Consider the following 16,827-nt stretch of genomic DNA (forward strand, 5'->3'; position numbering starts at 1 on the left):
TCGTTTGCATGAAGCTGAGATCAAGCATGGTTTCCAGCCCTATGAGTAGGGAGAATGAACTAGCAAAGGTCATCATTCACAGAGCTCCAAAGAAACAAAGGTAGGCACAACACAGCTCTTACTTACTCCCGTCCTCCACCCGGCAGCGCCCTGAGCAAGCTGGAGTAAGAAAAGTGCAGAACGCCAGAGAGAGCAGAGCCTGACAGAGTAGACCCACCTGAAAGAAACCATAAGAATTACAAAGTTTGCAAAGCCAGGCACCTGCCAAGAAAATTCGGGAAATTGGGCATAAAGTTCTACCCCTTACCAAGAAGCTAATTCTAACTGAGATCTACTGGGAGAGGGAGAAATCAATTTTCCTCAACAGTGGCACTGGGTATATCAGCCACACTTGGGGTAGGTCACATGCCAACACACATCAGACCCCATGACTTTTTATGTTGTGTGTGTGTGTCTGTGTGTGTGTGTGTATGTGTCTGTGTGTATGCGTGCGTGCATGTGTGTGTGTGCGTGTGCATGCGTGTGTTTTAATAAAGAGAAATAATGTGAAGTTGGATGGGTTGGGAGGTGCAGAGGGGTCTGGGAAGAATTGAGGTCATGGCTGTGAGTTTTTCTAAAGAGGTGAGAGCTCCAGTCGAGGCTGGAAATAGGGAATTCTCCAAGGCCTTTTCTCAAGGATCCTGTTTCTCTTAACAGTAAGTCTTCCAGAGCAACCTGCCCTGGCAGATGTCTAGGTTGGTTAATGAGAGCTGTAGGGACTGGGAGAACTGTGGTGGAGTGTGTGTGGAAGCCACACCTCTCCCATCAGGTACCCATGCCCTGGAAATGCCCTAAGGATTTGTTTATTGTTTTACCTTTGTATGGTCCCGTCCCCCATCCCAGCAAAGTTCCGGGTAGTGAGGAACACGGTGCTTTTCATCTCCAGCACCTGACACTGTGCCAGGAGCACAGTGCATGCTCAATGAATGATATTGTGAGAATAAATGGACAAGTATAAAACCGGAAGCATGGGCAAGCCAGACCCGAATCCCTATCAGTATGGATGCCTCCCCACTTTCTAAGGTTCTACTGTGGAAGGACTTGCTGTGCTTTCCTTGGATATTAAAGAGCTAGGCAGTGCTAATGGTTCACATCTATAAGCCCAGCACTTTGGAGGCCAAAGCAGAAGAATTTGCATAAGTTCAAGGGTAGCTTGATCAATAGAGTGAACTCCAGGCCAGCCTAGGCTACAAAGTAAGACTCTGTCACAAAAAGAAGAAAGAGAGGGAGATATTGACAGTGTTGGTTTTCTATACACCTGCTATAAATAAGTATCTCCATTTTTTTCAGAAAAATAACTTTTAACATATTGATTACTGTAACATTTATAATAATTAAATAATATAATAAATTATATTTACTATATAGTAAATATGTAATTATATATAAAATAAATTAAATATAATGAATGTATTTATATAAAAATAAATGAAAATAAAACACTAAAATAAGAATCATTGATTAATAATTAATCACTTAGCATATTAATTATGATTAATTATAATTAAATAACATTAATTAGTGTGATCTAAGCTTATGAACATTGAATTTTGGTGAGTTTCTAATACAAGCTCTACTATGACAAGCTCTACTTAGACATTTTTTTCTCAACTAGTTTATTTTATTTGCTTGTTTATTTGAGGCACAGCCTTCCTATGTAGCCCTAACCAAGCTGGAACTTGACATATAAACTGAGCCAGACTAGAACTCACAGAGATCCCCCTGCCTCTGCAGCTGAGTAATAAATATTGTAGAAGTGCACTTAATTGGAGCAACATTCCGATGTTGACATCCTCCTGGGTTTTCTTTACCTAGAGTCTATCTTACCAAGAACATGGACTGTCCTGGTCCTTGTACTTCTTTCCAGCCATCATAGAAGATGCTGAGTCCTGGCCAGTGTTAGAGAACTTGTGTCTGTTTCCTTATTGAGATCTGTAAGCGTGTACTCACCCAAAAGCACATCAGACCTTTCTCTAGCGTAGACACCTCCAGGAACAAACTTAAAAGCTGTGCACCAGGCACAGAAAAACACTTGTAGAACATAAAGGCTCATGCCAGTGGTCATGGCTCCTCCAGGGTTTGTCCCTGAGTTCATAAGATGTCCAAGTACTTGAGGCCACATGGACCCTGTGAAGACTGCCAGTGCGCATCCAGAAACAGCGGCTGCCCAAGTGCGCAGATAAAGGAGACCCATGGCTGAAGTTGCTCCTGTTTGTAAGAAACAAAGCCAAAAATGGGAGAGGATATGTCAGGCAAGAGAAGGGCAAAGTGCCTGGCATGGCCAGTTCATAGCACATGAGAACCCGAAAGGCCTGAGGAGGCCACTGGTTCAGTCTCAGCTCCCCAGCAAGACAAGGTGCAGCAACTTAAGGCAGTCTCCTCTGGGTCACAGCCTGGCGCTGGCCCTCCTAAAAGTCGAACCGTCCAGCAAACCTCAGGCCAATGCTCATTGTTTGGGAAGGGGTAGGAATGGGCATCACAGTAGCTAGCCTTACAGTCTTCGAGGTAGTAGACACTGAAGTTATTTGAAAAATTAGAAATATGTTCATTAAGTACAACCATCCAGATGCAAGAAAGTAGGAAACATGGGGTCTGTGTGGTTTCTAGAGCTTTTCCGCTAAGACACTTTCTAAGTAACTGTTGCCCATTTGTGTGCTGTCTGGCAATATATACACTGGTTCTTCAACCACACAGACCCAAGAGAGGACACCATTAAGACTCCAGAGACATTTGCTGCTGGAGCAAGTCTACACTCTGTCCACTGCTTTCCCAGAGCCTGCCGGGTCAGGACTATGCCTTCTCCCTGGTCCATGACAGGCAACAACTTAACCAATGTTGAGCCAACACTGAAGTCATGTAGCATTCCTCCAATTCCTGTGAAATCAGCTTTAATGTATCCATATTGGGCCTTACATAAAATATTATGTACATATGTATGCATGTATATAGGTTTTTTTGAGACAGAGTTTCTCTGTGTAGCCTTTTCTGTCCTAGAACTCACTATGTAGACCAGTCTAGCCTCCATCTCATAGAGATTCACCTGTCTTTGTTGCCCAAGTACTAGGATTAAAGTCATGTTCTGCACCAGCCCAGCAATAGTATATACATTTCGTTAGTGTTCCTCAAGATATCTATAGCAGACACCTCACTGTTTGGGGCAATAACAATGTATTTGCAGGTCAGTTCCACATACCTGTCATCCACCAGGCTAACCCAGTGTCACAAAGCCATGATGAGCCCGATAGCATCAGTCCACTTGCGAAGCCCAGCAGAACCGCACCTCTGCAAATAAGTGAAAATAAAAAGCAAAATAAATGATCAAGCAAGCATAATCAGAAATAGATCTACTATCCCTAGCTACATTCATTTGCATCCCACCGTGGATATGAAACTGTTGAGGTAATGAGAGCCCTTGTCCACCGAACACACAAGAAGAGCTGATGGCGTCGCTCAGAGGAAGGGCACTTGCTTAGCATGCAGGAGACTCTGGAGTCAGCATCAGTGCCAAAACCGAAATAAAGCAAAACAGAACGTTCGAGTAGCCAAACATCTAACAAATGGCTCCTATAGACTTTCTCGGTCGATGTAGATGCGGCAATTCTTAAGTTATAGCCCGTTGCAGCCCCCTGACACTTCAAACGACTCTGCCAAAGCCTAAAGGAAAAGTCCTTGGCAGAGTTTGTTGTGGCGTTTTCCTCTTCCTCTGTCTCCATTCTATCTCAGTACTGCTTTTCTCTAATGTCTACATTGCTAAAACTAGTGACAGTCTGGTTTATTTTTAGCTACCACAAGCTATTCCATTATTTTATAATTTTCAAAGACTTAACAGGAGGAGAACTTAAAATGGGCTGGAGAGATGCAGTGAACAGCACCTGTTGCTCTTGCAGAGGACCTGGGTTTGGCTCCCAGCACCCACATGGTGGCTCACGAACAGATATGACTGCAGTTCCAAGGGATCAGACACCCTCTTCTGGCCTACACGAGCATTGGGCAAATACACAGTGCACAGACAGACATGGAGGCAAAACACACACTATCTATAAAATTAAACTGCAGTGGAAATCCAATAGCAATGGGAGCTAAAACAAAGCATTGCTTAGGTAACTGAAATCTAATCTCAAACAGCTCTTACGACACACCAGGCACTGTTTTAGGACTGTCACCTGGGTTATTATCCACTAATCCTCTTAAGTTTATGAGGAAAACAATACCCTTCTGCCATCTGCAGAGAGCACAGGAAAGAGTCTAGTGATAATGTAATCGGTCTAATGACCACCCAGTACCAGCACCAGAGGGGCTGAAAGGAATGACCAGCTGGTGTCAGGCCTTCCCCTCCACCCTTCTGATTCCTCCTCTTAGGTAACAGAGCCGAACTCACCCAAAAGGATTCGGATCAGGCCCTGGGTGGGGATGACCGCTCACTGCCCATCTGGAAACAATGGAGACCTCTCCAAAGATCCAGTGCGTGAGGAACACGAGGCTCCCGAAGGCGGCACCTGGCAACAGCCAACTGGATAGAGAGGTCCTGCGCGTGGCGGCCTCATCCGGTTTCTTCCCCTCAGGGTTTCTGTAGTCACCATCTAGAATTTAAAAAACAAACAAAAGGGGAAAGAAAGAGAGAAGGATGAAGGGCTCCCGGTTGTGAGAAATGGACTGAGCCTTCAAGAAGTCTGTTTTAGGAAAGGGGATATTGCGCCGTAAGAAGCTGAGCGCACCTGAGGTATTTGATGGAGGGATCTTTTCTGGCTAGCCCTGGGGTGGTGGTCTAAGGGAAAGCAGGTAAACCTGACAAGTAAACCTGCAGAAAGCTATCGACTTCTTATGAAGCTAACAGAGTGAGAGAAGGACGGGCAGGAAGAAGAGGGCGTGGTCTCGAGAGAACAAGCGTTATCCAACTTGAGTGCCACATCCTCACACAAAAACCTGCTTTCTCATGGAAGAAGAGGATCTCACGGAACACTCCGGGTACCCAGGATCCTAACTGCGTGTTGGTGAGCCTAAGATGTGTGAGCCCCTACCCCTTAACACGACTCCACTCACCTTTACTGCCTTCCGAGGTCTGCTCTGTTTCTAATCCCAGTTTACAGGTTAGAATCCACGCCCACAGAGACCAACTAACTGGTCCAAAATCACACGGCTAATAAAGTGAGGCTGACATTGATGGTGTCCTGCTGGCCTGATCCTGAGCACTGTTTAACTAGAGACTCTCATCAAAGCCACAACTTCACACACTAAGTTGAGGTCCTGGGAGGAAATGTTGGCCAGAGAATTTCTTTGTACCCACATAAGAACCTACTGCAATTCCATGAAGGCTTCTACAGACCGAAGGGAGCCCTGGGGCCTGACTGTGGGACAGGCAGCCCAATTTTTACTTGGAAAAAGAAAATTATTATGACAAGAGCGGGACCAGCGAAAGGAGATAACTGAAAGCCAAGGGAAAGGGAAGGAGCAGGAGTGGGTAGTGAGGACAGAGAAGGGGTCAAGGATCGGAGGATCAAGCTGAGAGTGAGAGAGGAGGGGCCATCTGAGCTGTATTCATTGAGTAAGAGACAATTGGCTGTGACAAGGGTCTCTAGCCCCTAGAACCCAACACATCTTCAAACAGGAAGGCGAAGAACACTGACCGCTGTGTTCACACCACTGTATTCACACACCCAGAGGGTCTGGGTTTGGAGCTCAGGGCACAGGACAGACGGACGCTGGGAATGGAGACTCAAATCCTGTGCTGGGAAGTGGGAAGAGGACAGAGACCACCCAAGCTGAAGAACAGGATCTGGTTGAGTCCACCATGAAAGCATGGACACACCCAGCCATGGTTTCCCCTTCACTTTCCGCCAGTCATGTGTGCACTGGAAAGGAGCCTGAGCCTTCTGTCTCCATAACAGCCCATTGGCTGTGTCTCTTACTGTTCATCAGGAGGGAAAGCTGAAATGAGGTTATATTGCAAGAAAGCTAATTTTACCACTTGTCTTGGGCTGGGGGCTTAAGATAGTCGGCAGTGCTCTCTCTGCACGCTTGCGGTCCTTGTTCGATTCCCAGCACCACCACAGAGGAAAGTTCTTTCTCAGGAAAGAGACAGAAGCCACCAGAGAGAAGCTCCCCGAACAAACTGAGTCTATCCTTACCTGTGCTAATTCGGTCGAACACAGCTATGGCACTCAGTGACAGAATGACTCTGTTGGACATCTGATAGCTCCAAATTGGGTTTAACGATGTGTACCATATTCGGAGGACAAGAAGAAGAATGTGTCCCAGAATGAATCCCCAGATTTTGAGGTACCTGGAAGTGAAAGTCGTTTGTGAAAGACTGTAAGCGTGGATTCAATGCTCCATCCACCGTGGATTTCACAGAGTTTCACAGAGTGTGGATCTACAGTCCTGTTGCCAGTGATCGTCAGTGATGTATGTCCCTGACTTAGCCTTTCTCCAGTCCAGTACAAACCTATGCATAAGTCTAGGCAGCTTACAATAATTTTCCCAGCAAAATATTTTTATTAATTATTTGGGAATTTCATAAATGCACCCTGATCACACTCACTTTGCAATCTTCGCAGGTCTATCCTCACGCCGTTGTGCCCGCCCCCCCCCCCACAAAAAAAAAAAAACCACCAAGTACAATTTGTGTTGCCATGGGACCTGCTACCAAACCTAGCTACCTGAGTTTGATTCCCTGGGATCCACATGGTAAAAGAAGAGAATCCATGGGTCTGGAGAGATGTCTCAGTGGTTAAGAGCACTGACTGCTCTTCCAGAGGTCCTGAGTTCAATTCCCAGCAACCACATGGTGGCTCACAACTATCTGTAATGGGATCTGATGCCCTCTTCTGATGTGTCTGAAGATAGCCACAGTGTACTCAAATACATAAAATAAACCTTTTTTTTTAAAGCTTTAAGGAAAAGAATCCACTACTGAATGCTGTCCTTGAGCTCCACACACATATCTACACTGTACACACACACACACACACACACACACACACACATTAAATATTTTTAAGTAAATAAATCTAAATTTTAAAGTGTGTATACTTTATTAAATCTTTTTTAAGATTTATTGGGGCTGGAAGCATAGCAATACAGCAGGGAGAATACTGAATACATGCAATGCCTGGGTTCAGTCCCTAGTACTGAGAGCAAAATGAGATTGGTAGCAAGTGTTTGAACCTTTGCTCTTTTGAAAAGGAAGGGGGAACTTTTACAAAGCCCCATGAATGGGAAAACTGTCCTGAAACTAATGGCCAGAACTTCCTCCAGGGAACTGGTCACACCAGTTTGTCTGTAGTACAGAAGACTTGAGTCGTACCTTTGCAGTCCACTTCCTGACCACCAGGTCACAGTCTGCACGATCAGGGAAGAAGACACACCAAGGGCAAGGACTATCAGTCGAAGTTTGGCATTCGGAGCCTCAAAGGAGGCTACGCTGCCTACAAACAGGGAGAGGAGGAGAGGTGAGCTGGCAAGTGTGCCCTGACACCTGACAGACTGCATTTGACAAACACTGTGTCTGGTGCAGCCTTTACCCTGAAGAAGATAGAATTCACACGTACCTGTGCATATCTTTAATCTGTACTCATTCAGGTAGGAGTCTCCTCACATAAGGTTCACAGTGTGAGCATTTACAACTTAATAGGTTTGGAGCACATTCAAAGTTGTAAACTGTCACCAATAACTTTAGAACATTCTCTCCACCACCAAAAAGTTCCCCTCTCTTTTCTCCCACCCCGACCCTAGCAATTGCCAACCTTTCTGTCTCCATGGAGCTTTCCTATCTGGGGGATTTTACATTAAGTCGAATCTTACCCTTAGTGGTTGACTTCTTGCCCTCAGAATAATTCTTTCAGGGTCTATCCATATTGTAGTCTAGATTAGTCCTTCACTCTTCTATGACTAAATAATATTCCATTGTATAAATAAACTGTATTTTGTTTACTCATTTATCAGCTGATAGGCGCTTGCTTGCTTCTATGTCTCGACTTTCACGAATATCGCTGCCTTGAACACTTGTACACAATTTCTGTGCAAACATACGCTTGCTTGTCATAGACTACATAACAAGGTTTAGAGCTCTGCTTACTATCCAAGGCTCTGCCGAACAGTTTCCCAGAGCAGCCACACACCACTTTACACTGCTTGCTTTTCCATTAACAATACGTGAAAATTCAGTTGTTCCACACCTTGTCAGCACTTGGTATTGTCTGGTTTTTTTAGCCATCCAAATGAGTCAAAGTATTTATGGTCAAAAAAATAATCCAGGCCAATGCGTGTAAATTAATTTCATAGTTCGTTGCATGGTGATTAATTTAGATATCTGAGATGTCAAAAGTGAGAGTGTATAGAACAGTCAGGGGGTGAATACAGGGGTGGGGACCTCAAAGCAAGTCATGGACCAGTGCATCCTCTGTAGAGCACCTTCTGAGCCCAGCAATCACCAGTGTCATCGTTGGCAGAGATGGCCTCTTCATCCTCCATCCTCATCTCTGACTTCCCTACCTACCCGATTTCATTTCTTTTCTTTTTTAAGATTTTCTAAATCTTATGTGCATTGGTGTTCTGAGTGCATGTCTGTGCAAGGGCGCCAGATCCTCTGGATTTGGAGTTACAGACAGTTGTGGGCTGCCTTGTGGGTGCTGGGAATTGAACTTGGGTCCTCTGGAAGAGCAGCCAGTGGCTATTCACTGCTGAGCCATGTCTCCAGCCCCCTGCCTATCTATTGCTATAGGTCTTCCACTCATAGAGCTGGTTTTCAGGAAGCAACTCAGGGAATGTCCTAACTAGCTGCCACGATGGGCAATACTGGTTGTCAACGTCAGGATGTACCGCCACCTAAGAGACAAACTCCAGAGTGTGCCTTCAAGGGGATTTCTAGGGCGGATTGATTGTGTTGGAAAGACTCGTGTGACCAGGTGTCTCGCCTTCCTATCCAGACGGGTTGAATCCCCACACTGAAAGCCAAAACAACCCTTCCATCCCTTAGGCTGCTTTTGTTAGGGTACTTTGACATCGCAATAAGAAAGGCTATACAAAGGCTATACCCAGACTTACCGTGCCACGCATGATGTCATAGAGAAAACCCTGCCATAGAAGCCAGTTTGGACTATGATAAGAAACCAAGTTGTAAAGCTAAGGCCACATGACTCACACAGAAACCCTAAGCCTGCCTCTGCTCCAACCGAACTGTCACTGCAGTCAGTGTCAGGCAAACGGCTTCACTTCTGTCACCTGCAGATGACCACTTCTGATGGACACTATCTTTGCAAAGGGACATTTCCAGCCATCTCTCCCATGATTCCTTCTGAACCCTGGTTCTAAAAAAAGAAGCTCAACACCTTCGTGGGGGATCTCAGAACTTGCTGCACCATGCTCTGTCTCCTTCAAGGACAGGGAGAGCAAAGGGCTGCCCTGCTTTCCTAGGGACTCCAAACACTGCCCCTGGAACCATGACAGGCCAGCTTCCAGATAGATCTGTCCAGTGCTGCTCACCAACAGACCCCTGAGAAAGGCTCGGAGAAGCCCCCCTGGGGCTGGGCAGGAGGGTGAGAATCCCAACTTCCAGGGACAGCTCCAAGCAGTTTCAAGCTCACATCTTTTTTCTTTTTTAAAAATCTATTAAAAATACTTCCTTTCTGTAGCTGCATAGCATTTCCAAGTTTCATAAGCATTGATTATTTAACTCGTCTCTTAGAGATGGCACTTGGATTGTTTCTGTCCTACCAATATAAATATCCCCACAGTGATTCATGTGTTCAACATATCGTGTATCTGTCTGTGCATCCGTAGGACACATTCTGGGTGGGGTTGCTGACAGAAAGGCTTTGCTCGGTCAGGTTTGCAGTGTGAATAAATGCCGCTAAACCGACCTCCATAGGCTTTGTGCTGATTTATACACCCACCAGCCATGCATGAGCACCTGTCGCCCACCCTTCCAATCCAGGGCTATGCTTTTTTTTTTTTTTGTCATCTGCCAATCCATTTGTGAGGCTATAAATATGTGTGTATCATTATTGCCATGAGTTTTTTTTAATTTGTATTACATTCGTCTACCACGTGTGTGCACGTGAGAGCGTGTGAATGCGTGTCTGTTCACACAGGTGGATACCTCACGTCGAGGTGAAAGGATGACTTTCGGAAATTGGCTCTCTTTCTATTGATTGGAATCAGGGATAGAATTCCCTTTGTTGGGCTTGGGAGCAAACGACTTTACCTACTGAATCATGTCGATGGTCCGATTTTATTGTATTTTTAAGAACTCACTGTATTTCCCTTTCAGGGACTGCATATATCTTCTGCTGATTTTCTGGGGCATTTGGGGGGGGGGCTGTCTTTTAATATTGGCTTGTTGATATTGTCTGGGGAAACAGCATTTCAAATAGTTTTCACCTGCCAGTTGTCCACCTGCTAGGATGTTTCTGTGACATAACTCTCGTTTCTTACATGGTACCATTGCACTATCTTTCTCAGAATTTCTAAGTCTTGACATAGTTGGCCTGTTCTCCAAGGCACCTTTCCCTCCTTATTCCACTGAATTTTAAATGTTTCCCTCTCAGGCATAGACATTAAAAAAAAAAATGCATTGGCTCAGTGTGGTTTTCCAACTTCCGCCAAGATTTTTCTGAGGCAATAGTAAGGAAAAGAAACCGATGACTTTTAAAAGTTAGCCGTCCCTCAGGCAATGAACAGCCCACACCATTTTGCTTTCAACTGACAGAAGAATCCCAGACACCGAGGCCTTACCTACAGTAATGATCCTCAGCAAAGTGAGTGCCCGCTTTTTCTTGACGAGTTTCCAGAATGGGGGGATTGTAAGGAGTATCGGAGAGAGAAAGGCTACGCCAAACACTTCCAGCCCTGTGAGCTCCAGTGTCTGCAGGGGAAAGTAATAGATCATGGGGCCCAGTCCGTGGTAGAGAGACCAGGAGATGTAGCCTAGGACAAACGTTTAAGAGAGAATATGAGTCTGACATAGTTCCTGACACTCCGCTCTGCGCTGAATTTCCTGCCTCTGGCTTCAGCTGGGTGTTGGTAAGAGATCAGTTCCCTCCCCAGCAGGCAGGGCGGAGGACAGGCTGTTGTGAGTCTGTCGTGATCTCTTTGTTCCCATAATCATGTAGTCATAAAACCATGTCTGTGCCTGTAGATGATCTCTTTACGGTGGCATAGGCTGGACCATCTGAGATGAAACCAGCTTCCCGTCAGGATTCTGACTGATAAAATACTCTCGCCTAATTTTTCCCATGCATATGTAATGAGAAATATCATAAAAAGTATCCCTCCACCCTACCCCAACTTACAGCCTGGAGTCCTTTAGTGAAGCAACAGACTTTTACTTATGAGTAGACCTTCATTAAACCTGCCCTCACTGGGCAGGGCTGGGGAGGGAAACAGATCTGAAGTCAGAGGCACCTCTGTGGGCACAGGCTGGGTGATCCTAGACAATAATGATAATTAAGGCAGTGGCGTTCGCCCTGTGCCAGACTGAGCTGGGTTTTAACCAGATAGCTTGTTCCTCATACAATCCACAGCCTAGGAGGTAAATGAATACACCTTATCCCCACTTCTACCAAAACTGAAACAGTTGGGGCAAACCAACAACGCCAACCTCTGAGAACCGGAAAGTTCAGTGAATGCCTGGCCAGACCCACTACTAAATGTCACAGAGAGCTTAGATCCTAGCAGTGCACTTAACTTTCTCCCAAGTCCCTCCCCGGAGTTATTAATCTGGAGGTATCACACCACCTCACAGTTACCAGAATGGGATCAAGTCTCCCGGAAGGAACTCAGTGTGACTTACTTCACACCTCAATTCACTAGGCACCGAGGGAGGCAGAAAAAATTAGTTTCAATCTCTCTGGAGACAGGCTGCCTGCAGAAACTTTCGTTCTCAGGAGAGCGCCCTCCACAGGGCCCAAAGGATGCATGCTTCCAAATGAACCTCACGACTTAGCCTTTTCCCAAAAGTTTCCCTTTCTAAGTATATTAAACTCAAAGTTTAAGTATACATCTCTCACAGAACCAGAGTGCTAAATCCTCGGTACTTCGTGAAAAACTGCTAAGTAAGTCCAGGAGACTAGAAGCAGGCGCGTTGGCAAAACAAACAAACAAACAAACAAACAAACAAAAACTAGTAAACTCGCAGCTACCAAGACCCTTCAAATAAGGAGCTAGAGTCAAAGACAGCTACCCTGGTGCTCACCTACAGCCCCTGGGAAACACAAGTACCCTTTCCTCGGGAGAACTAAGTCCAGTACTAAACGGTATTGGGGTAGACTTGAAGGTCACGGTCCTGAGCTGCACAAGATCAACGCAGTTGCAGGGAGAACTCTCCATGCAATCCCAGGGAGGCGGGGGAGCTGCAGAACCCGGGCCTGGGAACCTTCGCTTCCACCCGGGGAGCGATAAGCATCTCCATTCCTGGCGCCGAGCTTCTCCAAGCTCTGTCACCCCCGCAGGGAACAAGCCCAGCCAGTGTGCGCCAGGGCAGCCTCGACTTACCCAGCAAGGTCTCCAGGGCAATTGCTCTCCACAGGCTTGGCATGACTGCGGCCACCAGAAAAGCTACGAGGACTGTCCCCTCGCCCCTTGTGCGCTCCGCGCTCCCTGTGGGGTCCGCCCGGTCAGTCTGCTCAGTGTCCCGGAGCAGGTCTGAGGCGGTCGCGGGAGTCCTGGCAGGGTGCGTCACCTCCTCCCTGGCACACCTGCGCGCCGCCCTGCCCGACGCCACCCAAGCCTTCAGTGCTGCTGAGGAAATGCCACCCTAGTGCAGCCTGCGCTCTCCAATTCTGCCACCGAGCCCGAACCAAAGTCTGAGAGTCCCTATCCCATCTTCCACCCCCTAAGAGAGAACACGTTGAAGATGGAGCGCCCCCAGCCCCCGGTGGAAGGGAATCACCCAAATAGGTGATGTCATCGTTTTATGTTCATGAAGAGCATTTGTAGTGTGCTTGCCTCAAATGCACCTTAACTTTAGGTTCATCCTGCATAGACAGGCTGTGGTGGTGCATACCTAAAACCCTGGCATGAGAAGATGGAGACCAGAGAATCAGAGTGAGCAGGTTGGATTCCAGATGCTGGGGCTTGAGTCTGAGAAGAGAGCTGGAGACTTGCTCCTAAGCAGGGAATAGTGCAAGCCTTCATCTTCCTCAGGAGGCTCCTTTTTTTTTTTTTTTTTTTTTTTAGTTTTGGTACAGACGAAAGTGGGAGAAGACCTAAGTAACAGAGCAGGTGAACTGTGGTGGATGCCTAAATGTTAGGAAATAGCTTAAAATCCTCACTGTTACAAGTCCACAGTAGCCTTGAACTAAGAGTTCCTGGTCGCTTTTGAACACGGAGAGAGCTGGGTAAATTTACAAAAGAAAACAGAGCTTCCAGAACCCTATCATCTGGCATCAAGTGACTTTTTTGTTTTATAACCTTAACAAGACATACAGACAACACAGAATAAAGAAAACTTTTTCCAGCAAATGACCACAGGAAAATTAACCACCCAAGTCGAAAGGATCAAGTTGAACCTTTACTTCACACATGTACAAAACCCAACTCATACAGGCTCTGTAGTTGTTTGAAAGAAAATGTCCTCACAGGCACAGATAATTGAATACTTGGTCACCAGTGGGTGGCGCTGTTTTGGGAGATGGTATAGCCTTTCTGGAGAAGTGCATCACTGGAGGTGGGCTTTAAGAGCTCACAGCCTCTCTGGAGAGTCCTCTCCGAGGCCTTCTTTGGGATCCACATCATTGAAAGAGAAAACCGACTATTAACAAGTCGACCTCCGCACTCATGATGAGACAATGGTGCTTTCTCAATCCTTCTATCTCTCTCTCTCTCTCTCTCTCTCTCTCTCTCTCTCTCTCTCTTCCCTCTCTTCTCTCTCTCTCTCTCTCTCTCTCTCTCTCTCTCACACACACACACACACACATATACATACACATACACATACACACACACACATAAAATAAATATGATAAAATATCTTTGAAGAGAAGTGAGTACAGCTTAATGATAAACCATGTCCTCGGCAAAGCCCAGGTCAAACCATACCATGTACTCACAGACACACCTGGGCAGGGAGGGATAACCAGGAAGAGAGACAATATTTCTAAGCAATACATGTTTCAGCTGTCAGGTTCCATCTACACTTGCTGAGATGTTTGCCCTGCTTCCTCCTTCTGACTTACTGAAAGCTATCTGTGAATTTTCCTACTCTGGATATTTTGCATAGATAGATTCATACAAATGAACACACAACCTTCCACCTCTGGCCAGAAGGAAGTCCTTGGGCAGTATAGTGAAAATATGATGCAGTTTTAGAAAAGGTGGTGGTGGTATTGGTTGAGTTTTTTGTTTTTGGTTTTGGTTTTTTGTTTTTTTTTTCTGTTTTGTTCTGTTTTGACTAGAAAATACACAGGGAAGATTGAGTGATCTCTTTTCCCTTCCATCAGGGTCTCATGATCCTACACCCAGATGATATCTCATAGAAAACAGGCTATCTAAGCAGTGCAAGTTTTCCTCAAGAGTGTTATCTTGTCGAACTGTAAATGTGTGGAGTACCAGGGCAGTGATTCTGAATGAGCTGACTCTCTGTTACAGCACGAGGAATTTCCATCACACAGCAAGCAAAGGCTGAACTCTCTCCCCGGCAGTTCTGTAGACATCCACAGCCGGAAGTGCTCTCAGAGTTAGCCTCAAGTTCCTCTTCAGTACTGGTTGGATTCATAGCTGGGTGGTGGAGTGTTATTCAGTCATAAAAAAAAAAAAAAAAACGAAGCAGTACAAGCTCTAACAAGGAATCTGGAAAGTATTCCACACAGGACACATGTGATTGTCTGGACTCATTTAATCATTTAATCAAGGGGGGTGGGGGTGGAGACCCGGAAGTAACTGCTCAATAGGTATGGCTTTTCTTTTAAGGAGTGTGGTAGTTTGAATATGCTTGACCCATAGGGAGTGGTACTGTTAGGAGGTGTGGACTTGTTGGAGGAAGTGCGTCACTGTGGGGGTGGGATTAGAAGTCTGCTCCTATGTTCAGGCTCCACCCATTCGGAAGAGATCTTCCTCCTAGCTGTTTGAGGATGCCAGTCTTCTGGTCTTCAAAACAAAACATAGAGCTCTCACCTCCTCCAGCACCATGCCTGCCTGCACTCTTCCATGCCTCCTGCCATGGTGATAATGGACTGAACCTCTGAACCTATAAGCCTGCCCCAATTAAATGTTCCCTTTATAAGAGTTACCTTGGTCATGGTGTCTGTTCACAGCAATGAAAACCTTAACTAAGACAGAAGTGATGAATATATTTTGGTGTTAGGCTGTGTTTCCAGATACTTAACAAATACACAACGCCATTTGACTTTGCCCTTTGAGAAGATAAATTTAATGGCATACAAATTTTACCTCAAATAAAGATGATGAGACTCCTTGCGTACTGCCTGTATTTTAATTGTATTAGCAGGCTGTGGTAGCACACATTTGTTGCTGGGTTTTTTTTTTTTTTTTGAAGATCTATTTTTTCCTTATATCTAAGTGCACTGTAGCTGTCTTCAGACACACCAGAAGAGGACATCAGATCTCATTACGGATGGTTGTGAGCCACCATGTGGTTGCTGGGAATTGAACTCAGGACCTCTGGAAGAGCAGTCAGTGCTCTTAACCGCTGATCCATCTCTCCAGCCCCAGTAGCACACATTTGTAATCCCAGCACTTGGAAGAGGGTGGTAGAAGGGTAAGGAATTCAAGGTCATTCTCAGCTATATCATGAGACCAAAGCCAAACTGAGAAACATGACCCTTTTAGAACACAAAAGTTAAAACAACAACTAATGCTTAAGGTGACCAAAAGAAATGAAAGAAATTTCTCCAAAAAAAAAAAAAAAAGATACAGAGGAGCTTAGTGAGCACCAATGTTAAAGATAATCACATAGGAGAAATCCACCTCACATAGTGATATGATATTCTGGTTTTTAAAAAAAATCAGATGCTAACATGTTGACAAGGATGTGGAGATCATGCTGGAGGGGACAGAAAGTGGTGTAGCTACATTGGGAAACATTCTATCAGTTCCTTAAACAGTTAAAAACAGAGGGACTGTATGACTCAGCCACTGTGCTCCAAGGCACCAGTGAAAAGGGGCAGTGTAAAAAACCATGCACAGATGTTTACAGCAGCACTGCTTCTAACAGCCCCAAAGGGAAGCAGTCCACACACACAGGCTCTGATTAGAGTGACATATACACACAATAGAATACCACTCAGCGATGAGAAAGCATTGCTGTATATGATGGCTTGGTTCAATCTTGACACTGTGTTAAGAGAGAGAAGCCAATCATAAAAAAAGAAATCATACAATCCTGTTTATGAGAAATATTCTGAATAGGCAAAATGAGAGTGACTAAGAGTAGTCTAGAGGTTACTCGGGGATATTCACATAGGTGGAGGAGGAAATGGGTTGGTGAGTCCAGTTTCTCATATAGAAGGAGACACTGTTCTAAAATTAGCTTGTGACCAGTAACTTCACAACTGTCAGTGTGCTGACAGCACTTCCCTGCCCATGTTATGCTAAGATCCTGAATCACATGGGGTGAGTAGAAGTGTTTTAGGCGGGGCTGCAGTCTGAATGCCAGGCTTTCTCAGCAAATGAAGAACTTCAGCAAAGACATCAGACCCTGCACTGTCCTGCCTGCCTCCCCGTTTCCCTCTGTATTGATTACATTTCTCACCGTATCTGGCAAAAGCACGTGAAGAAAGGAAGGGAAGGTTTACCAGGGCTTGTGATTTGAAATTCAGGGTACAGTCCACAACT

General features: G+C 45.5%; 1 protein-coding gene across 1 annotated transcript in view; it reads right to left on the bottom strand.

The window, feature by feature from the left end:
• Positions 1 to 12,571, bottom strand: part of Cwh43 (cell wall biogenesis 43 C-terminal homolog) — a 46,251-nt gene extending 33,680 nt beyond the window's left edge. Inside the window, exons 1-7 of the mRNA NM_001191677.1 lie at positions 12,529 to 12,571; positions 10,771 to 10,962; positions 7,343 to 7,463; positions 6,165 to 6,319; positions 4,418 to 4,619; positions 3,233 to 3,321; positions 1,990 to 2,247 (exon numbers count right to left, since the gene is read on the bottom strand). Of these exons, the coding sequence (NP_001178606.1) occupies positions 1,990 to 2,247; positions 3,233 to 3,321; positions 4,418 to 4,619; positions 6,165 to 6,319; positions 7,343 to 7,463; positions 10,771 to 10,962; positions 12,529 to 12,571 (1,060 nt within the window). The remainder of the gene's footprint in view (positions 1 to 1,989; positions 2,248 to 3,232; positions 3,322 to 4,417; positions 4,620 to 6,164; positions 6,320 to 7,342; positions 7,464 to 10,770; positions 10,963 to 12,528) is intronic.
• Between the last annotated feature and the right edge of the window lie 4,256 nt (positions 12,572 to 16,827).

The sequence above is a fragment of the Rattus norvegicus genome, chromosome 14, assembly GCF_036323735.1.
Source record: "Rattus norvegicus strain BN/NHsdMcwi chromosome 14, GRCr8, whole genome shotgun sequence".
Lineage (NCBI taxonomy): Eukaryota > Metazoa > Chordata > Mammalia > Rodentia > Muridae > Rattus > Rattus norvegicus.